General features: G+C 39.3%; 4 protein-coding genes across 6 annotated transcripts; 3 read left to right on the forward strand and 1 right to left on the reverse strand.

Annotated features, from left to right (window-relative positions):
- The first annotated feature begins 436 nt into the window (after nt 1-436).
- Nucleotides 437-3,400, forward strand: lmod3 (leiomodin 3 (fetal)). Its single transcript, XM_020655188.3, has 3 exons — nt 437-947; nt 1,108-2,706; nt 3,141-3,400. The coding sequence occupies exons 1-3, from the start codon at nt 660-662 to the stop codon at nt 3,186-3,188; spliced, it is 1,935 nt and encodes a 644-aa protein (XP_020510844.2). The 5' UTR covers nt 437-659; the 3' UTR covers nt 3,189-3,400.
- Nucleotides 3,401-3,824: 424 nt separating this feature from the next.
- LOC109999990 (PRA1 family protein 3) lies at nt 3,825-7,192 on the reverse strand. The gene is made up of 3 exons (XM_020655189.3): nt 6,910-7,192; nt 6,145-6,362; nt 3,825-4,991 (listed from the first exon to the last, which is right to left on the reverse strand). The coding sequence occupies exons 1-3, from the start codon at nt 7,089-7,091 to the stop codon at nt 4,816-4,818; spliced, it is 576 nt and encodes a 191-aa protein (XP_020510845.1). The 5' UTR covers nt 7,092-7,192; the 3' UTR covers nt 3,825-4,815.
- Nucleotides 7,193-7,945: 753 nt separating this feature from the next.
- LOC109999996 (NEDD8-activating enzyme E1 catalytic subunit) lies at nt 7,946-14,084 on the forward strand. 3 transcript variants are annotated; one of them, XM_065961466.1, is made up of 17 exons: nt 7,946-8,060; nt 8,163-8,201; nt 9,337-9,460; nt 9,614-9,694; nt 9,803-9,885; nt 10,160-10,240; nt 10,347-10,390; nt 10,472-10,536; nt 10,662-10,817; nt 11,652-11,754; nt 11,885-12,049; nt 12,882-12,918; nt 13,017-13,098; nt 13,190-13,290; nt 13,380-13,443; nt 13,540-13,594; nt 13,695-14,084. In XM_065961466.1, the coding sequence occupies exons 1-17, from the start codon at nt 8,041-8,043 to the stop codon at nt 13,781-13,783; spliced, it is 1,389 nt and encodes a 462-aa protein (XP_065817538.1). In that variant the 5' UTR covers nt 7,946-8,040; the 3' UTR covers nt 13,784-14,084. The 3 variants fall into 3 exon arrangements, with proteins under 3 accessions (XP_065817538.1, XP_065817539.1, XP_065817537.1); XM_065961465.1 differs by having other exon boundaries at nt 8,026-8,060; nt 9,328-9,460; XM_065961467.1 differs by lacking the exon at nt 8,163-8,201 and having other exon boundaries at nt 7,999-8,060.
- Nucleotides 14,085-15,303: 1,219 nt separating this feature from the next.
- LOC109999992 (chemokine-like protein TAFA-4) lies at nt 15,304-24,749 on the forward strand. The gene is made up of 5 exons (XM_065961470.1): nt 15,304-15,641; nt 16,421-16,540; nt 18,099-18,254; nt 18,502-18,626; nt 20,815-24,749. The coding sequence occupies exons 2-5, from the start codon at nt 16,426-16,428 to the stop codon at nt 20,824-20,826; spliced, it is 408 nt and encodes a 135-aa protein (XP_065817542.1). The 5' UTR covers nt 15,304-15,641; nt 16,421-16,425; the 3' UTR covers nt 20,827-24,749.
- The last annotated feature ends 2,410 nt before the right edge of the window (nt 24,750-27,159 follow it).

Genomic DNA, 27,159 nt, shown 5'->3' on the forward strand with positions numbered 1-27,159 from the left:
AATATTGGTACAGTAACACAGAAAGTAAAGATTTGTGTCAAAAATAAATCCTCAACCTGAGGACAGATACCCAGAACTCTAGTAAAGACAGAAACGAAGCAAATGTACTTCAATATTTCCAACCTCTGGCAGCCAGTCAGCTTAGCTCAGCATTAAAACCATGAAAAAAGGGAGCATTGGCACCCCTTCCCTTAAGGACATATCACCTCTTCTGGCTCCATCCCATGTTTATTGTTTATTGTAGCACAAGGAGTTGTGTCTTCCAAAGAGCTCTGGTAGACTGGGAGGAGCTCAGTGTGCAGTACAGCTTTTAGCCCCCCCCCCCCACAGTGAAAATGTTTCACCTGCTGCTGTCAGTCCTACATGTTCCTTTGCCTGAAGCAACTGTCATCCCAAAGGATCCCTGATGGCAGGGCCAGCTGGGAGCAGGGGCTGAGAGAAGAATGCTAGCATGTCTTTTCCCCCTGCTAGCCCCTAAAATATCTTCCATACAGTTCACAAGGTTTAATTTTAGACTCCACATGAGTCAGGAGGTTTGTAGCTGTGGCTCAAAGTCAGAGGCTCTCTACTTTTCTCTGTCCTGAGTCACAGACTGGACAGAAGTTATCCTTCCTAACAATATTTTGAAGAAGAAAGACACAAAATAGCACAGCGCAAACATGTCAGACAACGGAGACATTGAGGATCTCAATGAGGAGGAAATTGATGAGGATGAAATCCTTGCAATGCTTTCACCCGAGGAGCTTCAGGAGCTCCAGAGTGAGATGGATATTATGATTGCCCCAGATGAGAGAGTACCAGTTGGACAAAGACAGAAGGACCAGACAGAGAAGCCTCCAACAGGGACGTTTGACCATAGATCCCTGGTTGATTACCTCTACTGGGAGAAAGAATCCAAACGAATGCATGAAGAGGAAAGAGTCCCTGCTACTTTGCTACCAAGTGAGGTAAGAAGTTGAATTCTCAAAAGATCATAACAAACCATTTAGGAAGGAAGTATTTCATTCAAAACTATAAATCAAATAGTTGTGAAGTGGTATGGACAGGATGAAACACATTGTGTCTGGACTAGTACACTAACTGTGGTATGTTTTGTTGTTTTATCAGAAAACTTTGAGGGAGGAAGCTGAAAACAAAGAAAAAGAACAAAATACAGAAGATGGGGAATATGAAGTGATAGAAGAAGTTATTGAGGAAGAAGCCACAGATGGTGCAGATGGAGAGGAGATCATAGAAGAGATCATTGAGGAAATTGTTGAAGAGGTTGAGGAGGCTGAAGAGAGTGATGAACGGGAGGAAAGGCGAGATGAGAAAGACGAAAAATCTTCTGATGAACATGAAAATACAGACAAACAAGTCGATCCTCCAGTCAGCAACACAGAAAAAGTACAAGAAAACAAAACAGATGACTATCAGTCTTGCTCGGACTCAAAGGAGAAGACTGAGAGCTTGGTTCCAGAACTTAGCACACCACAGGTTGAAGAGGTAGGGAAAAGTAAAACTCCGGTCTCTTTACCTCCCAATGAGGCTGAAGATCCGCCAGAGATAAAAGAAACTATTGATAAGCTCCCGCAGAAGGAAGAGAGGAAAATTAACAAATTAAACATCCCAAAGTTGGCCTTTAACAACATAAAAATGACTTCAAGACCATCAGGAAATGAGACAAACCTGGACTCTACACTTGACAAAATCCGCAAAAACAACCCCTCTGTCACCGAGGTAAACCTCAACAACATTGAGAACATTCCCAAAGAAATGCTCTTGGACTATGTCAATGGCTTGAAGAAGAACAAGCATGTAAAAACTTTCAGTATCGCCAACACGGGTGTTGATGAAAACATTGCTTTCAACCTGGCCAACATGTTGCGAGAGAACCGCAGCATTACCACTTTGAATATAGAGTCCAACTTTATCACTGGAAAGGGAATAGTCGCAATCATCCGTTGCCTCCAATTCAACGAGACTCTGACGGAGCTGCGATTCCACAACCAGAGGCACATGCTGGGCCACCACTCAGAGATGGAGATCTCTCGTCTGCTCAAAGCCAACAACACACTCCTGAAGATGGGCTACCACTTTGAGCTGCCAGGGCCCAGGATGGTGGTGACCAACATTTTGACCAGGAACCTTGACCGTCAGAGGCAGGGGAGGAAGGAGGAGCAGAGGCAGCAGCAGGTGAAGGAGCAGAGGGAGATGATGCAAATGTATGAGAACAGTCTAAACCTGCCGCCTGGTTTGCTTGAGATGCTTGGGTACATACCATCCCTGGAGCTCCTTCAGCAGAATGGGTTCATTCCACCCTCATCAGATCTGAGCGCTGTACCTCAAACACAGAACCAGACCCATAAGCCAGAGTCTCAGAAGGAGCCCAAGCACAAAAGCACGCCTGAACCACAAAGGGTCGAACCATCAAACTCGTTAAGAGACGTCCAGCTGAAGAGGACTCCTAAGAAACGGGACCCTTTTCTGGACCTGGACCCGAGGGATAACTCGAGACCAGAGAGGGCAAGTTTCCAATTGAGGAAAACTCCCAAAGTGAAAGATACTGGCAGCGAAGGGGTCACGGATGAAAGAGCAAACCTGTCGGACGTCATTAAGACTTTGAAGCCTGTCCCACGCAGACGATTGCCACCGAAAGTCGACCTCACACCTCGTGATCAGCTCCTAACAGAGATCAAGAAGAGTAGTGTGGCCTATCTCAAATCTGTGAGTATCAAAGGGTTTGTACTGGGAATTGAATCAAATTTTAATAGTGCGATGAGAAGGATTTTGTTCTTTATAAAAAAGGGTTGCTGATGACAGTTAAAAGTTCTTATTTCTTATGTGAATCTATTTATTTAAGTTAACACAGTCACAAGTCACCAAATTGTTTTTAAAATCCAGTTTTAACGCTTCTGGTTCAGCATTTTGGTTATCATCATCTTTGTGATTTGGACTCAGAAGTGACCACATTTGGACACCGGGATATATATTGCTTTATCTTTATCCTGGTTGATAGGTCGCCCTTGTTGTGACTTGTCAATCACAGATATTTATGTAGAGGTTTCATCTACCTGTTAGTGTTAATTTACTGCTCTGTGTGCATCTGAATTGCCCCCCGGGGACAAATAAAGTTCTTTATTGTGCAAAATTGCCTGCAGGTGCCGCTCCCTAAGGTCCTGGAATCAAGTGAAACCAGTCTCCTGTAAGGCGCCAACTTCAGCTGTTCATTTTATTCACTATACTGTTTGTTTTTATTATACACATTTGGTATTAGTCATGCTACATTTATTCAAATGAACTACACTAATAAGAGTGAACTCTAGTTTCATTACATATTAGAGATATTGGCTGGTTGTTCTTCCACTTGTTTTGATCCTCATTAATGATGTGTAAAAATAAAGGCATACACAAGACCAGAGTTCAATATCAAAACAGTCTGTCTTCAATTTCCATTGAAATGTTGGATCATTTACATGAATTGCTATCTCCAAAACACATTTTCAGTTCAGTTATTTTATACATGAGCTATATTTTACTTCAAAATGTGTGTTCAATAATCACTTTTTTTTTTATAATTAAAGTCACATAAAAACATAGATCAAAAGTCACGTAGCATCCACATAAGAGACAATCTCTCTGAACTGCTATTTGCGAGGGTAACATACACAAACTGCACTCCTGATTGTGTGAGAGGCAACAGTTTCCTGTCGCTTTACTGCAGGGATAAGTAGATTAAAGAGTAGTTTAAAGGCAGAAAAAATGAATTACCAACAAAGAACTTGAAGATATGAAACGTCTACGTCCCTGGTATTCTACCAAAAAAAAGAGCTAACAATGAGAAATTAAAGTTAATCAATTTATTATTTTTTGTCGCATTGCCAAAATGACATCCGTTGTGTGGTGCAGATGTTTTATACATATCTGCATGCTATATATTTTTTATAAAGAAAAAACACGTCAAAAACAACAAGCATATATATATATATATATATATATATATATATATATATATATATATATATATATATACCATGACACAACTTTTGAACAGTAAAGCTTCACTTGCCATTCATTTTTCAATATTGCATAGCTGTGATCAGAAGGGATACACTCAGGCCAGCCTTTATGGTCAGGAGTTGTAAATCTCTTGAGAACAAGGAACATAGTCATAGCCATTAGTCAGGCCATGTAACAGCCAGCGTCTCTGCAAGACACACACACTGACCACGGATCAGTTTTCCTTCAGCTCCTGGAGTGACACGATGGGAGTTATTGCTGTTTAATAAGCAGTTCACTGGGTGTTAGTCAGATATGTTAATGTGGTTTTATTCAGGGAAAACAAAATCAAGCATGCTTGTTTTGAGGTAGCAAACTAAAAGGATCTTATACTTTTAGCAGAACAATACTATTGGTATCTCATAACTGCATTTGATATTGTGTTCAAGCATTCTACTTTCAATTTGGTAAGATACATAGACTGCTGAGATGTGGATCAAAGTGCATTGTTGACTAGGTACATCAATGGTTGTTGATCTTTTTTTTTTTTTGACGCAGGAATGCTCAAACCTTTGGTAAACGTGGGTGCCCTTTGACTTTCTACATCCTATCCACACTGTGATTGTGCAAAACATGAAATGGTGTTATTATCCATCTTCAGACAGTGGAAAGTAACACAAAAGTAGAAGCTAATCAGGTAAACCGAAATGGATTAAAAAAATATGGGAATGCTAACATCAGTACCTTTACAAATTTGACACTTGGGATACAAATTTGACGTGGAAACTGAAATCCGTAATCTATAACATTTCCCTTAGCACACCTTTGGCTGGATCCTTATTCCTTCAGTTTGCTCTCAATAAAATCCTGAATCTTGTTCATTCTCTCCTCCTGCTGATCCAGGAGGTCCATGATGATGCCCATGGGGGTTTTCTTCAGCCCAACACCCTCAATCTTGTTCTCCAGTCTGTTCTTCATGTTGCGCAGTCTCAGCGAAGCATGGATCAGAATTACTGCAGGGGATATACAACAGCCAGTTATTTAGATGCGTGTGCAATGGGGAATATAAATAAATACATGACGGAAGATAAGAAAACAAAACGTGATACTGCTGCATCTCAGATATTAAGCAGGCACTGGGATCAACATGTCTTTTATTTTGATGTCAGACAGATACTGAATGCATGACATCAGCCAGTAAATGTGGTTCTCTCCCAATCAACAAACCATAGCAACCCGTCAACACAGGCAGCAGTGGGCAAGCCTCCTGGGAAGCCATCAAACTGTCTCATCTATCCGCTGTGATGTTAGAGCGGTAACATTTGTTCTAATGATCCCACCCATCAATTATCTAAAGCATTCTGCTGACGGTCTGACTCGGAGAGTATTTAGAGAGCTCAAACAAATCCAAAGCAATACTTCTTAGCTACTGTATCACTCTTCATACAACACCGACTTTATTTCACAATCTGTGCCGTGACTGAATACATTTCAGTATAACTGTGTCAATGCCGTGTCCAAGCCCTACAGTGAGTCACAATGAGAGTGCGCTGCTTGGAAAAACTTGTTCACACGCACAAAAAACCTCAGTTATGAATTTCTGTGTGACTCAGAAGCCCCTTGAAAAGTTTTCATGGTTTAGCGTTTGTTTACAGTACATTGATGGGTACATATGATTAAATTCCATCGAATGAAGGCAGTGTCTTTAAAGAAAAAGACAAAGTCTAATTACAGTGTAGTTTCTGTTGAGTATAAATGTTGTTAAACTACATATGCAAATGAGAGCTGCTGTTTACGAGGGAATGTATTTGATGCTCAAATGAAAAAAGGATCTATTTGTGTCAAACCTCAAAAAATGCTTCAATAAATGTGGATCTTTAAAGTCAAGTTGGAGTGTCACAAGCTAGAAGAACCAAAAGGAAACTATAATGAGTGACAGCTCAATCTTCACTCCGTAAACTCCACCCTTTTGTCGAAGCTGCATCTGAAATTCCAAACTGGAATGCTCCCATTAAGACGGCTACAGCAGCACATCAAAAACCTTAGCACACATCCAACAGCGTTTGAAATGCATCCTGTATCCAATGATTTGTTTTTTTTTAACAGTATACAATATCTGATTATTAAAGTACAAATAAAAGCGTCTGGGAAGCACTGAAAACTTACACAGCAAAGGGAAGGTGATTCCAAAAATGAAGACCATGACGCCACCGCACAGTGACAGGAGAAAGTAACTTGTGGCCATGACGCCGATGACAAACAGAGTGGGGTTCTTCTTTTTAAAGTTCTTGACCATGGCTTTGTTCTCTCCTGCCCACACTGAACCCATGAAGACCAGCGTCACCACAAGTCCTCCCAGAAACATGCCAAATGGGTTCAGGAACCTGAGTATAAAAACAAAAAACAAAAACATAATAACCACAACATAATGAGTCCTCAACTGATTGAATGCATTTTAATCATCATTTTAATTGACAAATAGCACAACCTGCTGGTGACAGGAACAATTGCTTACATCCTGGACAGCTGGTGTAAGCCATTTGAGGGCATATGCCTGCAGTAAGGCCTCATCATTTCCACTACATCATCCTCTATTCCAAGGAAACTATCAAACCACCTTATCATATTTAAAATAACAGACACTTATTTGAAGTGATATGTGGCAAAATGAGATACTGAGAAAAATCCTGTATCATGGATTCTCAACACACTTTAATCACTATAAGTAACATTACTTTTTAGATGCATATATATATATATATATGAAAGACAATGTGTAAGTGCTTATAGGCCTAGAAAATACCAAAGGCTAGAAATTAATTAAAGGTTTTCACAACAACGCTGTAAGTCACAGAAATAGCATGTGTGGTCATGAAGGGTGTGGAGAGAAGGTATGCAGGCCAGTCTGCCTACCATGCTAACAGGACTTACCCTACAATAACGAAAACGACCAGAACCACGGCGAAATAATTCGTCTGGTAGTACAGAAGATTACTGATCACTCTGTTGTTCCACTTCGTCAAATCTCCGAACTCAGGTTTGGCGAACCGGTCCGTCCCGGGGAAGAAATCATCCCACGGTCTGAGGGGTGCGAGCTCCATCTTAGCTGCCATGACTTCAACGTGTACACACAAACACACACACACACAAACACAAACAGAAAGCACCACACGCCGCGCTGCGTAATATTTTGACGGGTCAGCTGATCGTCGACTGTGTTCGTGGAGGAGGAGGGTGGGCGAACGAGACGCTGTAATCTCGCGAGAGTTAAGATCCTCGATGGTGTTTGGAGTTGGACTTGCGTTCTTAATGCGCAGAAATATGAACACAAAAACAAGAAACAGTACACTAGGGTTACTTATTTATAAAATTGTTATTATTATGTTGCACCCAGGATATATATATTTTTTTTAAAGATTCGACGTCTTAAAAAAAAAGAAAAAGAAAAAACGCGCAAATTGTACTGTATTTAATGACAATAAACTGCTTAAAACATTATACAGTATGTGTTTTATTGCCTGTTCAGCTAGTATCACATTTGCAAATTAAAATATTAATCGAATGCAACAACAACAAAAAAATCACAACATCCAAACATTGCAATGGGAACCCTGACTTTTAATGGCGATGTGTAAATAAATTCATATTTATTAAAGTCACTTTGAATATGTTGCAATACAAACGTAAAAAAAAACAAAAAAAACATTTCTATCGTGAGAAAAAAAAAAAGGGCAATAAATGTAGAAATGATTCACACAGTGGTTTCTTATACCTTTAAAACTTGCTTTCACACAATGCTTAGCTGGGATTCAGTTACATTTGATCTCTATATGTAATCTCATGGCAATATATATATATATATATTTTTTTTTTATGGGGAAACATACACTCATACACTGTTCTACAAACAGTTCCAACATACTGGGTGGTTTTGGTGAGGAACATAGATATTTTTTTTTTGCAGATTTCTCTGCATGGCTCGTTGCAGCCGCAGAGTGCAGAGCGCAGCTTTGACACCCGGAAACACATCAGTTACAATCGAGGACATGGGACCGTGAAAGTATGGCGGATGCCGAGGAGCCGTAAGTCTGAATGGACGAAAATATATAATTTGAACGTAGTTAAACTCTCGCCTTTGTTGTTACCCCGGCATGTTTAAGCCCCGTTTTATTTTCTTCTTCCAGGGAGAAGAAAAGAAGGCGAATAGAGGACCTGACTGAGAAGTTAGTGACGAATGCTAAATAAAGGTCTCAGACTGGCAGCAGGTTTGCGTTGCACTGTTAGCGGCGACTTGCTGGGCCAGGAGACGTGAAAATCGACATTTCTGTTTTTTTTTGTTATTTTTTTTACACATTTGGACGGGCAACAATTGACAGCTCATTAATTTGAAAACTGTGTTGATTTACTTGTATCCATTTCACAGTGTTGAAACATAACGCATCCAATAAACCAATCCTGTCTCCTCCTTGCAAGATAATAAACCCGTTTCTGAATACCACAACACATCTTTTGTACCACACTTCATACTGATCCTTACATGGTTTTGTGTGTGTAGTTTCAGTACTGCATTGTATTTAACACTTAAACGATGAGATTTAAGAGTATTTTGTACCCTTGTGTCACAACATGTAATTGGCAAAATGAAAATGGAGGACGATCCCTGCAGAAAAAAAACACACAAAATATTAATAAAACGGAACTTAAAAACATGAACTTGTCAGTGAAATTCTATGAAATTCAGTGATGTCTGACGGGGCGTGTGTTGTACATTTTCCTGTTGCATTAAAACAGTAAAATGCATTTCTTGTAAAGCATGACATTTCAGCTATTTCGTTATGAAGTGATACATGTGCTGCACTGACCATCAATAAGTCTCTTCTTTTAGTGCAGTGGCTCTCAGTTCATGTGACCACTACAACATCATTTCTACTGTCCGACCTCTGAGTGCACAGTAAAGACATTTTCCTTTTTCACTGATTCTTTGGGTTCTGTTTCCAGAGAAAACTCAAGAATAAAATACCAGAAAAGTCAGTGAAAAATAGGCCCTCATAGGTCCATTCTCAAGCAGAGAGAGATCAATATTAGAGTCGTGGTCGACTGCAGTTAAAAAGGCTAGTTTTAAGTTATTTCTACTGTGTACTGTATATACAGGACAATTTATTATCATTTCATCTTTAATGCCAAAAGAGAAAGCATCTAAACTGATTGCTTTCATTGCCCCTTTCATTCATCTTTTGAGGAAATGTCCCCTGCATGCATTAGAAGACTTTGTATTATTATGTATTGGAAGAAGGAGGAAATGTACCGATTGAAGTCCGTTTATAAATTCAGTCTTGTCTTGGTGTGTTGTGTGTCCAGAATGGCTGTAGATGGTGGACAGATGGACGGTGGTTGCGACTGGGATGGCCGTTGGAATCACGTAAGGAAGTTTTTGGAGAGACCTGGCCCGTTCACCCATCCTGACTTTGAGCCAAGTACTGAGGTGAATATGAAACGGTTCCATGGAAACTAAAAGGAACATTTTCACATGAACCATCATTGTGTGATAAAGATGTAGCTTGACACTCTTCATTGATGCTCATATGTCACATCTCAACATTTTCATTTTTATTGACGTGGTTTCCTTTATCTCAAGTCTCTACAGTTCTTGTTGGAGACATGCAAGATTCTGGTCATCGGTGCAGGAGGACTTGGATGTGAACTTCTCAAAGATCTGGTAGGGCAAAAATGTAGCCTACATTAAATTGTGCTTGTGTAAGCTGAGCAGTGTCTTCGCTGGTTGCATCTTTGGATGCATTCTTACAGTGTTCTTGTTCTCGTGTAGGCCCTGTCTGGTTTTCGCCTTATTCATGTCGTTGACATGGACACAATCGACGTCTCCAACCTCAACAGACAGTTTCTTTTCAGGTATGTTCTTCATTCTCCTCCTCAAAATTTTGAAAAGTAATGTTTTAGTTAGTAGTACTGTGTAATTAAAACTACTTGCCAGCATGGTGTGAGACACTCGTGTACATATTTACTACATCTGATGTTGTCGTCTGATATAAGACATAACATCTATGAAAAAAAAGGGGGCATATATTTTCCTGCAGGTGACTGTGCTATTGTTACAATTCCAGCGTGTGAATCAGATTACAACATCTCCTATGTTGCATATTAAAAGTCATATACATCTATTCAGGCCCAAAGATGTTGGACGACCAAAGGCCGATGTAGCCGCCGACTTTGTCAACAGCCGAATCCCCGGATGTAAAGTTGTTCCGTATCCTTTGCAGCAATGTTTTTTTTTGAACAGTTGACATTACTTGACGTTTATCATATATATCTATAGACTAACAATGATTCTATTCCTTATCAATAACATGCAGTCACTTCAAAAAAATACAAGACTTTGATGACTCGTTTTACAGGCGTGAGTATTTTTCTGATGAGATGTAGCAGAGCGTATAAAGTCAGGACTCTGTTGAGGTTTAACACAGCCATGTCTCTGTAGAGTTCCACATCATCGTCTGTGGACTGGACTCCATCATCGCCAGACGCTGGATGAACGGGATGCTGGTAGGAAAGACGTTTTTTTCTTTTCTTTTCTTTTTCACTTGGCCTGATTTGCCCATGTACGTATATCAGAGGCCTGCAGGTGTATTCTGTGGTGAGTTGTGACTTATGCTACCTTCCTTCTCTAGATATCTCTCCTGACCTATGAAGACGGAGTCCTGGATCCCAGCTCCATCATCCCCCTCATCGATGGAGGGACCGAGGGCTTTAAAGGAAACGCTCGTGTCATTCTGCCCGGCATGACTGCATGCATCGACTGCACATTGGAGCTCTATCCTCCACAGGTCACTTACCTACAGATATGCACCTTATAGTTTATAGATACAATTTACTCATTTGTTATGAGTGATGCAATACAATTATCACATTATTACATAATAATAATATATACTTTATTGATCCCGCGAGGGGAAATTTGTAACTAAACTCTGTCTAGTTAACATGCTACACAAACATAGGCCGAAATACACGCACATGCACAAACAGGATCCTATGGACACGCACCAATGGAGAGGTCTCAGAGTGGGGGGGCTGCCCACAGTGGGCGCTCCTGAGCTGGTGGGGGGGGGTTAGGTGCCTTGCTCAAGGGCACCTCAGCACTTCTCAGGAAGTGGACTGGCACCTCTCCAGCTCCCACCAGACTTGGTCCGTGCGACCCTCCGATTCCCAACCCAAGTCCCTACAGACTGAGCTACTGCCGCCCCATAATGTGTTATAATGATAACATAATAAACCTCTGAACATGAAGTAAATCGGTCATATCCGTTCTTCATCTTCTCTTTAATCGTCTAAAAAAACATTCTGTGATGCACAAGGGATGCTGTTTTACAAAGTTGTGTTTCCATTTGTAACAGCTGTTTCTGTTGGGGAAAAAAAATACATTGTTCATGAAATATAGGCAGTGTTAAAAAAACAGCCTCATTAATTGGCGAGAAACAGAACAAATACAGACCAGACACACACCAGCACAACAGTCAAATTTGAACCAAAGGTCTCACCAAAGCGTAGAGAAAAGTAGTTACTAGAGTAGAATAGATTGAATTTTTCAATAACCTCTGCATGTGGTGCTCTTCAAATACGTTCACTGTATGCTTAAATTTCCGTTTCACCATCCGCAGATTAATTTCCCCATGTGCACCATTGCGTCAATGCCTCGGCTACCAGAGCATTGCATTGAATATGCCAGAATCTTGCAGTGGCCCAAAGAAAAGCCATTTGGAGGTAAGCTCAAATAAGTACATTCTGTTTATTTGTTCTTAAACAAATGCCATCACATAAATTGTATATCATCTGCCAGTGTATGTATGTTATCACTACAAAGACTAACTAGCAGGGTCGTTTTCTCATTTAGATAACAGCCTGGATGGGGACAGTCCCGAGCACATCCAGTGGGTGTTTGACAGAGCCCAGGAAAGAGCTGCAGAGTTCAACATAACAGGAGTGACATACAGACTCACTCAAGGAGTTGTGAAAAGAATCATCCCCGCTGTGGCATCAACTAATGCTGTTATTGCTGGTATGAAACTCAGTGTGTTTTTAAACAGTTCTATTTAGAATGTGTTTTTATTTTCTCCAAAAATCAATAGAAATAGATGTTTGACTAACCTGCCCTTAGTAGCCTATGAGGACATTTTTCAGTGCAACCTATAATTTATAAATATGACTACCCACTTGATAGGCAGGTTGCTTTTTGCTGAGCATTTTAATGTTTGTGACACGCAAGAGATGGGCACAAGTCACTTTTTGCAAGTCCATGTCAAGTCAAAAGTCTTTTGGTCACAAGTCCAGATCAATTCCCGAGCCTTTAAGGACACGTCCAAGTCAAAGTATCTTATGGTTTAATAGCAATTTTAACAACAAGAAAGCATGTTCTAGTCATAGCAAGGTCAATCCAGCACGTGCAACGAGCATCCCTCTACTGAAAACACTGACATTCTTCACCCTATTTATATGACGTTATATTATATATTGATAATACGTTAATTTATTCATTAGGCCTAATAGTGCCGTGTTGTTCTATTATTCACACACACCAAGCTTTCCCTCCCTTCCTTCCTTACTTTGCCTCCCACCATTTCTCTTTACCCTCCTCTATGTCTGATCTTTTGACAATACTCATCAGCAGATGACGTAGCGAATCACAACAATCAGAAGCTAATACGTATCGGGAGAATCACATCGGCAGTAACCAGCTGCACAACAATATTAAAGAATTGTATCCATCACTTGCCTTTGGGTTTTCAGGTGTTGAGGGCAAAGAACAAACAAGAAAACAAATCAAGACCAGCCTTTTCCTTTTTTATGACAGCACCATGCATGAGACTGAATTTTGTCTTTGTTCTCCATAGCTGCCTGTGCCACTGAAGTTTTTAAAATTGCAACAAGGTGAGAAGCAAAGGGGGGGAGGGGGAATCTCCAATCCCTTATTTTATCATCTTATATCTCAATAAAACATTACCTAACATTATGTATTTTTTTTGCAGTGCATATATCCCGTTAAATAATTACCTGGTGTTCAATGACGTGGATGGATTGTACACCTACACTTTTGAAGCTGAACGAAAGGTCTGTTGTGTGTGCTTAATGTCACCAGTAAACAACTATTTTTCTAGTCTGGACCAAGAATAACAAGTCTTTCTCTTTTTTTGTTGAGCAGGAAAACTGTTCAGCCTGCAGCCAGGTGCCTCAGGATCTCCAGTTTTCTCCTTCTGCCAAATTACAGGAGGTATTGGAGTACCTCACAGAAAACGCCTCTTTGTGAGTATTCAGAATTTTTAATTTTAGTAATGCTCCTTTAAAAAAAATACAAGGTCATAATGTTAAAAGTGTTTATAAATCATTTTCAGACAAATGAAATCCCCAGCTATCACCACCACTCTGGAAGGGAAGAATAAGACACTGTATTTGCAGGTAATATACTGAATTTAAACTACAAGAATGTGGCATGATGTTTGGTCCCCTGCCATTGTACACTACCATGAAACTATGGATACGATTTTATTCCAGTCAGTGAAATCCATAGAAGAGCGAACCAGGCCAAACCTCTGCAAAACTTTGAAAGGTAAGAAGAAAAAGGCACTCTGATCATTCTGTGTCCGGTCAAGGTGACCTGCTGACATTCACCTTAACCTACTCGATATACCTTGTCCTCTCTGATGCAGAGCTGGGTCTGTCAGATGGACAGGAACTAGCCGTTGCTGATGTCACAACGCCCCAGACGGTCCTCTTCAAGCTCAATTTCACCACCTGATCACGATCATTACAACACAGCACTGATCAGACCGACTGCATCGGAAAGCAAACGGGGTCTTGCACCACAAGGTTACTGTGATGCTGCAGTAGCACATTTGATGAGACAATGTAAATAAGATGGGTAAGGTCTCCCATGCGGGCTAGGATTGGCTGTCATATAAATATGGCTTCATTTAAAAACATAGTTTTTTCTATTAGTAACATTGTTTACCTCTTTGTGTATTTGTCCTGTGTTGGTTTATCCTGTAGTTATGAGAATAATGACGTGCACTGTACTCTAATAAAGTTTCTATATCATGTTTGTAGAGGAAGCGTCTTTCACCAGATTAGTTTGTCATAATTATTCAATAAGAAGAAACGGGTCGTCTTCACTGTTTAACGTTAAGTCCATCAAAAGCACCAGGGCTTTCTCTCTATGTCCTAATGTTTACAGTGAGAAGGCGGACTCAGATAGCAGAACAAACACCTAACTGTGGGAGTGTCAGCCTCTGGGGGAGGGTTTGCCTCCCTTTGTGATGTCATGATGTTTGAGCACACATTTCACGAACGATTGAGCAAGCAAAATAAAGAGAAGAGGAACTTTTCTCATAATTGGGGGGTTTGTAGACAGGCCTTTAAGTGTTAGTAAACCATGGTTATGTTCTTTTTGCATATATGACCTTTAAAATGAACTGAAAGCAGAAATAAGTGTTTTCACATGTGGTCTTGTTTGACTTAAAGTTAAGATAAAATTCAGTATGTTCCATCTCCAGCTAAAAGCTCCACATGAACTTCAAGTAGATTAGGTTAGGAGACACATTTCATTTTGTTATGTAGTCATGCAAATAAAATGAAATGTGTTGTAATATTCTCCTTACTTTCAAGATCATTGATTAGATTATACGTAGAAGTCTGTTAATAATAAAGCAACAGACAAGTCAGTCTACAGCCAATTAGCCTAGCTTAGCATAAAGACTTAGAGCAGGGTTAACTGGTAGCTTGCTCAGTAAAAAAAAACAAAAAACTGCAGTTTGATGACTACCTGCCCAAAAGTAATTAAAGAAAATGAATTTCCACTTGTAAGTTATAGTGCTGGAATGAAAATTATTTTGAATCTTTACACAGATTATTAAGTGTGAATGCTATGGCCTTTTGAATATTTATACACGATTTGTTACACTTGAGTTTTTGGATAGGTTTAATTATTGGATACCAGTATGTAGTACGTTATTCAGCAGCAGTAATTGAAGTTTTAAAAAGCCTATGATGGAGCAAAGTAACACGTGAAGCCCACCTGTGCTGTTAGGCAGAGTGACAGCATCAATAAAAAGGCTGTTTCCAAGTTGTTCCTTGAATAAAATATCTCGTGAGAACAGAACAAACCACAGCACTTGGCCTTCAGAGGCGCTTTATCCTCCATGTGACAGGATGTCAATACTCACTTTAAGCTTCTTATGGCGCTAATGAAAGTGGCCGCATATTGTCCTCGAGACAGATGGTTTCTGTCTTGATTAAGTTTTAATTTTCCCGACGGCTGTGTTCACAGACCAACACATCTCTCTCTGAAAGGAACAGTAGCTCCAGGGAGAGGAGCTGATGTGTCTTTGAACTGACTGTCATGTCGATCAGCTCGGCTTGTTATTAAACAGCACGCAGGGGGGGGGGGGGGGGTCTCGCAATTTTTGTTTTTTCCTCGTTCAAATTGAGTCAAAAAAAACAAACTGGAAAACTTTTGGATCTTAACTATTCCACACTTTTGCATCTTTGCTGAAACTTTCGTTGGGCTTTGTAGTTTTCTTAGTATTATCCCAAACACTGCAGGTTGATGCTCCAGCGGTGGTTTCATGATGTAGACTAACTCAATAACCTGAGCAGAGGTAAGTGGTGGAAATGCTTCAAAGCTAAACTTCAATGTGTTGAGGGCATTCTGTGCCTGTTTATTCTGTTGATGTTGTGATTTTGATGATAAAGCTCTGTTTTAGTGTGTGTATATAAATGATAAAATGCAGCTCGCATACACCTACTGTTTAACCCAAATATTCATGAAACAATAAAAAAAAAACAAGAACTTCATGGGAGAACAAAAAAATGATGTGTATGTGAACGATCCATTCATCACTTAATATAAATATTTATCACACTTGAGAGTAGGACTGAAAATGCTTTAGGCTGCTGGACAGAATGTGCTGCCTACGTTTCAATAACACATTAATCACCCGTTTTGTTCATTTCTGTCTTTATCATCTCTGTAGTTCCTTAAAGCTGAGATATGCTGCTGCTTCTTAATAGTTTAACGTGATTGTAAATTCAAAGATGTTTTCAAGTGTTGCCCTGGGAATTTCATATGATGGATTGGTTGTTGAGTATGATTACAAAGTTTAGATTAACACAGAAAGGAAAATGTATTAAGTTAAATTGCTTTAATTTGTCCACGCACACCTCCACAAGGACTTTTATAGATTTCAACAGCATGAGGTGTAAGTGAAAATATTAATAGTGAGTGGTAATTTACTTCAGATAATCTTTGTCATATGAGTAATTGAAGTGATTTATGATGAAAAAAGTGCATTTACAAGGTTTTGTGCCTCCTGCAAATAGATGTAATGGTCTTATGAAAACGATCTAATGCAGTGCATGAACTCTTATGTTTGAACAGGTAAAATGAAGCTGATCATATTGGCTCAACCATTACACTGGGGCCTTCTGCTTCTATTTGTAGCAGGCGTCTGCAGCCAGATGGTGTCCTCTGGCAACCGAAGCTCCCGAGGACAGACAGGTAGGTGTCAGACCAAACCAGACCAGTCGTAACCCTCTGAGGGACTCATTATGGCTCCTGGTCACCAGCATGGTCCCCAGGTAGAGAGAAATGTAAAGACAAGAGAAGAACGAAACTCACAGTGCTTCTCATTAGAAAAACAGACATTCATGTGGAGGATAAAGCTTTAAATCCTCTTAAAAACCCTCGTAATAAGACAGATTAATCCTAAAGATACAGTACATCTCAATATTTCTACTGTGAAAGGAATATGGCAATGGTGATGTACTTATACTGTTGCCACTCAAACACCTAAATCTATTTATACTAGCTTGTTGCTGCAGTATAAAACAAACTAAACATTTACAGTTGACCAAATAAAAGGTTTGGGGGCAGGATGTTTTATCACAGAAGTATTCAGACAACTAACTTAGAAAGAGTGACAGCTAAACTACGTTTCATCACAAGATAGAATAACTGATTTAAAATATCCTGCTTAACTTGATGCACAGAAGTGAAATCAGCCAAATTGCCTTTAAGTTTCAAAAGAGAGAAAAATTAGCTCATCATCTGTACTCATTATTCTCCATCTGTCGCTCATTCGTTATTTTGTAGATATTGTAGTTCTGATAAATCAGTGCATCATAGGGCTGCTCGATTATGGCAAAAATCTTCATCTCGACTATTTTGATTGATATTGAGATCACGATTATTAAACACGATGAATCTTTGACTTTGCAAAATCAGGATCACAAGCATTTATCAACTTGTCATTGCCTTGTCATTTCAACATAAGTAACACTTTGAAAAACAAGTAGAAAAAATCAAATAAATAAGTGAAAAAATATCTTTAAAAAAACAATATGGCAATTAATAAATAAACAAAAATAGACTAACTCGATTGATTGCCCAACGCTAGTTCATAAGAGGCATTTGAAGTACATTTGATATCTATTGACAGTTTAAAACAGTTGTTTGCATGATATAGGTCAGTGTGACTCTAAGGAAGGATTGAAACATAAATTCAGTTGCTTATTTACTGTATGGCATCAAAATGTTTTTAATCACTGGTGTTATCATATCATCATTTTTGTTGTTGTTTTATTTCCACAATAAATCCTAATCTGAATAAATGGAAACACAAGTACCCCAAAATAGTATTTGCATTTCTGAGCTCTGCTTTAATTGCAGGCAGCCTGAAATAAACTTAAATTATGAATTTACCTTCCAGTCCGGCAAAGGTCCAAGGGGCCATGCAGGCCCCTTGGACCTTTACCAGGGATACACAGGCCTGTAAATGAAATGTCCAAGATGCAGATGTGGGACAGATAGTTCTGCTCATTCTGTTTTACATCCACTTGGTGGTGCTGTAGCATCAGAAACCTCAAAAATCAGGACTGAGGTTATTTCTCTGGTTTCTTTGTCATCTAAATGTATTGTAGCATCTAATTAAGCCAAGAAATAATTACAATTTGATCATAACGCTGCATTTTGTAAAGGTTGCAGAACCTCTAACTGCCAGTTCTTACGTGCAAAATAGAGTTAAAGAAAATATTTTCCCCCTAAATTCTTTCCACAGGGTCGTCACAGGAGAGGACAGGGACTTGTGAAGTGGTTGCAGCTCATCGTTGCTGCAATAGGAACAAGATTGAAGAACGCTCTCAAACAGTGAAGTGCTCTTGCTTTCCAGGACAGGTGGCGGGGACAACAAGGGCTCTGCCCTCTTGTGTTGAAGGTAAAATTACATGGACCCTCTTCTAACTCTCTTACCCTGGGCATATTCTGCTGTGATATGAATACTAATCATTAACGTAGAGTCTAGTGAGTAAGTTTTACCAGCATCCGCTATCAACAAATACTGAGGCTTTCAAGGACCAGAAAGTGTGACATCTGAATGGAGCCTTTTTCCCCCCCAAACAAGTACTTTTTCTGAGTGCTTCCGTCTAAAAAGTGACCTTCTGCTGTGGTGTGTTTTTCTGCAGCCTCCATTGTGCGCCAGAAGTGGTGGTGTAAAATGGAGCCTTGTCTTGAGGGGGAGGAGTGCCGAGTTCTCCCTGACCTCACCGGCTGGTCGTGCATCTCTGGGAACAAAGTGAAGACCACTAAGGTGAGGAGGGGGGCCTCCATTAGTCTGAGTCACTGCGGCACCTGCACTGTACAAAGGACATAACACTAAATGGATTTAGTTCAAGACATGGTATTTATAGACCCTTATGTGCATCCGTACAGTAAATCTCCTCCTCTTTTATTGCATTTCTCTTATGCAAACAGGGGCCGACAGACTTGTGAATGCTCATCATAAAGCTTTCTTTCAGTAAGCCCTCCTTTGATGCTGAAGGATTTCACAATCAAGTATAATCACTGCTCCCATTGGCCATATCAGCCCTCTTGCTCTCCACCAGGCACAGTGGGCTCAGAAAACCTAATTCTATAAGCTGTTGAATGATGGGGCCAAGAGGACAAACATGAAATAAGCTGTAAACTAATTCTGAACACTAAAACCCATGTAATTAAATCTGACGGCCGAAGGAGACCCCTCTGCATCAAGAAATGCACTATCTCATAAGAAGCTGTTTTGTTGAGCTGTGTTCTGCTGTGTGGATCCCAAAGGAAACATTTAACAGTTAAACAGGGGGAAGCGTGCAGCCAGTGATCAAAAGATACCCAGAAGTCATGTGGTCCATCAGATTGTACTATCAAACAATAGAATTAACAGGAGAGAACAGCTGTTGAAGTAAAAAGATCTTTTAATCAGAAGTAAAAGAAGCAATACCACAGAGTATGAATAAATAATCTCTTACAAGCAAAGGTCATGCTTTCAAACATGTTTCCTTTACAAGAACTACAAAAGCATGAATATCAAAATAAACCTAAAGGAAATACTCATCCTGCTGAATGATCAACTTCAGACTAAGGTTTGACCCAACAGGTTTACATTTATTGAAGCGCATCCCTTAGCTTATTTTAATTACTGCGTATACTGCCTAATAGCTTGTCATCTTATTGAACTAATAGTTAATGATTCTTTACATTTTACTTCTTAATTATATCTTCAGTGTCAAGGAAAATCTGCAAGTAACTTATTCTATCAAATACATGTTATTGATTTGTATTTATAGTGGTGTAGAGGAATATTATAATAGAAACTGTTAATGCTTGATAAAGTTTAACTACTTCACAAATGTCAGTTCCTGATAAAAATTTGTAGTTATTTTCACAGGAAAGTTAAACCTTTACCTTTTGCTTGTTTAGCTTTCTGTTCTCACCTGGTACACCTGCTATTATATGTTTACAGTAAAACAAGGTTAGATTCACAATCTGACTAATATTTTAGGACAGTAGCTATTTGATTAAAGTGATTAAAAAGCACTTTTATTTCTAGACAGCTGTGAATTTTGTCTGCTGAAACTACAAAATGCACTAGTGCATAGGCTAGCAGCTGTTAGCTAGCAAGACTAGCACAAGTAGCAGTTCAAATTCAGTCACTGGCTGACTATGATGTTTCTGGCTAACTTTACAGGTACTCTGTAACAGTCCTTTGTGTACATATTAGCTAAACAATACATGACATATTGCTAACTCTAAGGCTAACGCTATGTTTACTATGTGACATATCAGCGTGTAGAACATGTTAATACAGGTGCAGCATAGTGCTCTACTGCAGGGCTTTTGTTTTTCCAAAAATGATATTGCGATGATAGTTAATAGAAGTTTAGTCAAAGGTCTGTAGATAAAACTGTAAAAACTAAATGTTTGCTTGCTCATAAATGTCACAGTCAGCCCCACTTGAGTTTATAATCAATTAAAATTGATATTCATTTGTATAATGTCTAAGGAAAAAGGCTTGGAACCACCTTGACCTAGATAGAGTTTTACCATTCAGGATTGCTTTGAATTTTGCAGTAAAGAAATCCTCCTTCATTTTCTTCTAGGACCACAGTTATATAAAATAAAAAACACACAACTGTAAAACTGATTGACATCTTAAATTGAAAAACAAGGTCAACTATGACTCTTGTGACTTTCACAAAGTTTTGATTTATGGAGGTTCTGTCATTGTTAAAATCTCTTGAAAACAAATTCCTATTGGACTGAATAGGTGCCAACCTTTGGGTATATTGCTATAAAGATCTGAATAATACATGCATGGTTGTGACATAACTCTTGATGGTTTGGATTTACACTATACTGTAGAAAAAAAGAAATACAATGGTTCAAACATATTGAAAACACTGAGATGGAAATGATGGAACTACAGTTGGTCAATGTTGTAATTTATGTGTTCTTCTTTCAAGGTTGCTCGGTAACAATGCGAAAGTCCCATCTAATCAGAACCGGACTGTCAAAGCCTGCAGCAGTCACCTCAACTAACACCGGACTCTGAGGACAGCGAACGCCTCATCTGATAGAGCAAAGAACAATATAGATTTAATTAGCTATCTCCTGAAACTGCAGAAACTCATTATTTTAATTTCATTTGGCTGCAACACAATTTTGTTGGGGTTAATCCCGTGGAGTGGACAATCTATTAGCAATTGACTCAGGATAAAATGAGGCAGCTCTGTTCTCCCAGTCCAAACAGGCAGCTCCTGCAAAAGTGTGTATCATTGTCGCAGTGCTTGATATGCTGGGCACATTGTGATGCACTCAATCAAAGTTTGGATGGGCCTGCTGGCAGACACTTAAAAAGAGATTTTGTGGGTTTTCAGGAGGCAGAATGTGAACCCAGTTGGTGACTTGTGACTCTCTGTGCCGATCAAAGCAGAAAAGCACAAATACTGAGAAATTTATGATTATGTAGCATTTGTCAACAATGCTGTCCCTTAGACTCACTGTGAGCTTTGTAAAGAGGTCACATCCCTTTGGACTACTCCTTACCACGACGAGGCACTCAAACAAACAAGCCAACAGACACAGACACACAGACACATAAAGGCTGCTTTTTCGGTTGGACAGGCCACCACCTGCAAGGTTGCGATGGCACGCACACAAGCATGAAGCTCTGATGCAAAACAAGGACTGTTTGAAATGCTAATCATGAGGAGAAAGGGGAGAGAGAAGAGAAGAGGCGCTCCTTCACTGTGGAGAGTATTTACATCATGCTTTTGTTTGTCTCTCTAAACTGAGTGCTCCTGTGGAGGGAACTCCGCTCATTGTAATGATGGGAAACATTGGAAATTCTCTGCCTGGAAGCAAGTGGTAACCACTAACAGAACAGAATGTTTACTGTCGTTACCACTTCATCAGTTGTCCTCTTTATATGAATAATATTTCTCATGGAGCCCTCCTGAGTCCCTCTCTTTTATCTCCTGAGCGCAGTCTTTTGCATTTTACCTTCCCGGTGAAGAGACATTTTGAAATAATACAAATACAGGGACTGAGAATCATCCCGTCAGACTTGTATGAACGCCACATGCTGTGCTGCTTGAAAGCAGCTGAATTTTGAGCAGTGCACTCAACATTGACTTAATGCAATTATGCATCCTGATTTTTTTTTTTCCTTTCTGTTTTTGTACTGACAAGATTCTTCACTGAGCTGTCGTGTAGTCCAAGGCAGTTCATGCATGGCTTTGCAAACATTCAAGTTCGTATTATACTTTAATGTTAGCAGTGCTGTGAATGTAGTCAAAATGGCCAAATCGTGTAATTTCAAGATTCATATAAAAATAATTCTTATGAAAAAAAAAAGGATGAAGAACCTCCTTATGTAGACTCACTGAATGCTGATCACAAGTTATTGTTAGTCTTTGTAAACAGCAGCGTCTCCTTCACATCTTTACATCAAACTGTAGCCACTGTTATTAATCAAGCTGACAGCAGTATTATTAACACAATCTGACATGGTCACAAAAGGTAGGGAGTTGTTAATGACCTCATATTGCAATCTGAGCTTAAAAAACACACAATTACTCAGTATTATTGGAGAACAAATAACACTTATTATAAGTATTTAAAATGTCTTTCAGTCTTTCTTCAGTTAGGATTTTCAGCTTTTCTGTCGTCTGTCAATTTTCATCTCAATATCTCGTTTAACGAGTGCCAGTCAGTTTGGAAACGTCACCTTGGGCGTCAGGAGAGTATCATTCTTCATGATTCCCTGAAAGTGTCTGTACATCACGACTATCAAGACTCCCAGATACATCCATAATGAGTACAACTGTTCAGTACAGCCATACAATTTTAATGATTTGACAATTTTACTTGGAGTAAAGCAAAAAACAATCCGGTGCAATTTAATTGAGATGTAGTTGAAGAGACTTATTTAAAGAAACGTCATAAAATATGAAAAAAAGGTTGTCGTTTTGGTACTTTGTGCCCCTACAATTCTCTACAATCTGCTTTTTCACTGATGATTTAAAATCAAGTATGAATGTCGGTCTTTCCCTGTCTCTGGCTTGGTCCCTGCCTCTTTTTCTCCTCTTATCCTTCTTTTGAAACACACTCTTCATTATCTCTGCCTTTGCCTGAATGTACATACTGAGAATAGATAGCTAAGGCTGGTAACATCAGAAGTTTGCCTGACACTACCTATAGCGAGATCATATGCACTTTGAAAATGATAGGACTCCTACTGTGGCAAAGCTATTAAACACCACCCCCCATAATGCCTCTGATGTACTCGTTGGCTTTTCTGGGTTGGGCTTAGTAGGTTTGAATACAGTAATAAGATTGCTGAGGGTTAAGGTGAGAGTAGCAAGATGAGCCAATCAGAGGCAGAGAAGGGCAGGTCATGCATTCAAGATAGTAGGAAGAAAAATACCCCGACAATTGGAGTGGGAATGAAAGGTTGGGCAATTGCCCAGTAACGAGATAGTGTACCATCAAATTATTTTGAAGCTTGTGTTATAAGTTAAAGTAGCCACAGAATGCTACTTTAACTTGTTTGATGTAAATCAGGTTTACAAACTGGATTTTTTTAATGAAAAAGTTATAGCAGTCATTTAGAGGCAGAGGATAGTTTGTGTTCTCCAGAAGTCCGACATTTGTCTTTCTTATTTGTACAGACACGTAAAGGTCGTGAAATTAAAGATCCCGTGATCATCAGGCTGCTCTTGAAGTTTGAGTAGACCTGCACAGGAAAGATTTAGAAAGATCAGGAACTTGAGGAGCTACTTTTTCTCACGACTCAACAGAAGCTGCAGGAAAAAAAAGAAGATGAACCCACAGGGGATTGAACTGAAAAAGTTGATGTGTGACTTCCATATTATAACCAACCGTAGACTCTCTCCTGTGTTAACTCTGCCACAAAAATACTGAGATGTATATATTTTATTTGTGTACTGTATATTTTACTGTCATGGCTGTATATTTTCCCCAACTTGATGTGCTGCATCTTTATGTGCAAAATATTAACACACGTGATATTTTTTTAAATTTCTAACAACCTACTTTTTGGAATAAAACCGTGAAATAAGGTAACATCTTTTTACATCCCAGTGGGGTTTGTGTCAATGATGACAGCACGCCACCTCAGATTTGTGCCTGTATTCCTAAAAATATCTCCAGCACTCACAACTTACTTCTTGTGATTAATTTTCAAAGGAGCTGCTGCTGTGACATTCATTAGGGGACTTATGGATGTGTCTTAGATTAACTCTGTGATTCACTCTGGCAGGTTCTCACCAAAGTTTAGGGAAATCTGCGCAGAGCATCATGATTATTTTTTATCTGTGGAATCACAGTAAAGCCAGTCAAAAGAGCTTCATCTGTTTTTCAGTGCAAATTGAGAGGAAGCCCTTGGAGTGCCTGTCATAATGCATGGCTTTTAAAAAGGTAAATCATATCCGAAATTCTAAATGAAAGCAGCCAAATGAAGGTAATTAAGGTAGGAGTTACAGGATCCTGAATCTTACACGTCGAGTCAAGACAGATTAACATAACATTACGTAAACTCACAATATTCTTCATTTCAGACACAACATTAGACAGGAATAACCTCAAGTTGTAGATATTTTAAAAGGTGTGAACATCTCTTGTGGCCTGAACCTTGTAATTCAAACCAAAGTAACAAATAACCCATTCCTGGCAGCTTATTTGGTATCAGTTTGCAGGTGATATGTGGCAGGAAACCTTCCCTCTCTTGTGATAGTCTACTGGGGACAGTAGTTCATGTTCACTAACAGAAAAATACACTGTCCTGGGGCACATGAAAACATAATGGAAATGCTGTTCTGTTCCCCTTTAACAACTTTTTCTCATCTGGAGTTGACACTTGTAATAAAAAATGTAAACACAATTCTTCTTGTCGCTCCCTTTGTGTGTATACTGTGTGTGTGTGTGTGTGTGTGTGTGTGTGTGTGTGTGTGTGTGTGTGTGTGCGTGTGTGTGTGCGCGTGTGTGTGCGTGTGTGTGTGCGTGTGAGTGTGAACTAAATTAGACTCCTTTTACTGCAGGCAACTATATAGGCGACTCAGAGCAATACACTGAAAGTAGTTTGGTTATGGCTGACAGGTTTCATCTATTTGCTTTGTCATTATGCATACATACTGTCTATATTAGAGATGACTTTTTTGCTTAATTAAAACAGAGAGCTGTACAATTATAATTTAGTGAACAAACTTTAATTGGACAATATCAATGTTATCAGCTGTGTGTAATTCACTAATATGCAGTTGTGTCTCATTGCTGCATTCTAGATTAATCAGACTATTTAATGACCAAACAAGGATTGAGACATTGAAAAAGACAAAAAATAAATTGTTATATATTCCACAGGATGAAAGAAATCTAATAGATCTCACACTGCCATTATTATCCATAACTGCTAGGTTACATTTCTGTGGTTTTGGTGTAAATAAATATGTTTTTTTTTAGTGTCATGTTTACAACTACTTTTGTGACCTCCTGGAGTTAAGTTAATGCCTTGAAGTTGGCAGGCAGGCAGGCAAACAGTGGAAACTGTAGGAAAATCACTACACCCCTCCAAGAAAAAAAAAGTCTTGCCAACACACCCTGTGAAATTTTAAAAAGTTTTTACCAAGAGGTAACCTTGGAAACTGAGTTAAAGTCAAACGTAAGAGTAAGGGTCACTTTAACAGATGACACTCACATTGTGTCATTGTCTGCTATAAAACAAACAAAAATAAAGATGTAGTCTCTTAGAAACAGACACTACTGTTTCATTGATCTAATAAGAATGTCAAAGATAGTTATTTCTCTGCCATTTTTATTAATTTATTTCTCAGGCTAAGAATCCTAACTGGCAGTCCAGTTTAAGTTGTCAGTGTTGATAAGTACATCAACTTCACATCATTTTCAGGCTTTTCAGAACAAGATTTTCAGCCTGCTATTCCAGTATACCAATATCCCAATAACAAGAGCACACAGCCCATTTACTCTGCCTGGGGTGCCTCCATGTCACAGCAAGTCTGTTCAGCTTCTCCACAAAGCTGAACTATTACACCAAACCGATTTCTGCATACCTGTGTGCTATGCCCATCGTTTTTACAGCAGCCCAACAAAAGGCAAAAGAAGGAGCCCATCTTTAATTCATGGCAGACGTACTAACACACAGATAAATCCTGTTCCCACTTAGAAGGGGGTAAAAAGCCTCCGAGTATTCATCTCTGTATGCAACATTGTTTAGTCTACCTGTATCGTTCTGCAATTTCAGAGAAGGGTTCTATTTTGTGTTTCAGTGAGGCATTTATGTGATGCTCTGAGAGGACACGGCCTTGCTCAAACAGTGCCAGTGTTTCATCTGAGATATTGCACACACACACACACACACACACACACACACACACACACACACACACACACACACACACTCACAAACTTGTCACATTCATTTCCAAACAATCACTTCAGGTTCTCAGCAGGTCACACCTTACTCAGATTACCACACCTGGAAACTTTTTGTTTCAAACAAATTTTTGTTGTATTTTATCACCATGATGCCATGTAATTGGATTCAGGGTAATTAGAAAGCCATTTTTAGCCCTCTTATTTGATTTGCTCCCTTACAGTTGTCAGCATGAATATCTGTTAAATTGCTCCTACTAAGATACAAGATGTCAACTGAGTGCCTTGGCATCGCTCTGACATAACTTGATATAAGCTGGTGCAACAGAAACTGTGCCGGTGTCATTGTAAATCTGTCCGTTTGCTTTGTGCGAAAGAGTTGTTATTCCTTTGTGAGGACCTAACGGCATGAAAGGCTCGGGGTTCTCTGCATGAATCATTTAGATGAAAGCCTGAGGAGGAGGGAGAAAGGAGCATGAGGCACCTGATGTCAACTTTAATTAGAATCCAGTTTAGTCCACGTTACCTTGACTTTGAAATCCTAGAATCCTGCAGGGGCAGTGCAGACAGATCTCAGTTACAGGATGTGATTAGACTCTGTAATTTTGCCAATTGCTTGATACTAGAAAACAACTGCAGTGAGAATATAGGAACTTTTACCTCAGGAATCTCTTTGTACCGTATATGTGCAGCTTCTTGGAAGTGTTCTGATCTTTGGCAAAAAGCCATGCAGTAGATATTAAACATTTTTAATAAAAAAAGGCTTCTTGAGCATTGATCTACTCTCAAGCAGGTAATTATTGGCGTGTGTGGGGATTTTGTCTTGACGGGAGTTATTTTACACTTATTTTACACACCCTATCATCATATCCATTTGCTGTAATGCACACCTTGAT

This window comes from Labrus bergylta, chromosome 12, assembly GCF_963930695.1.
Source record: "Labrus bergylta chromosome 12, fLabBer1.1, whole genome shotgun sequence".
NCBI lineage: Eukaryota > Metazoa > Chordata > Actinopteri > Labriformes > Labridae > Labrus > Labrus bergylta.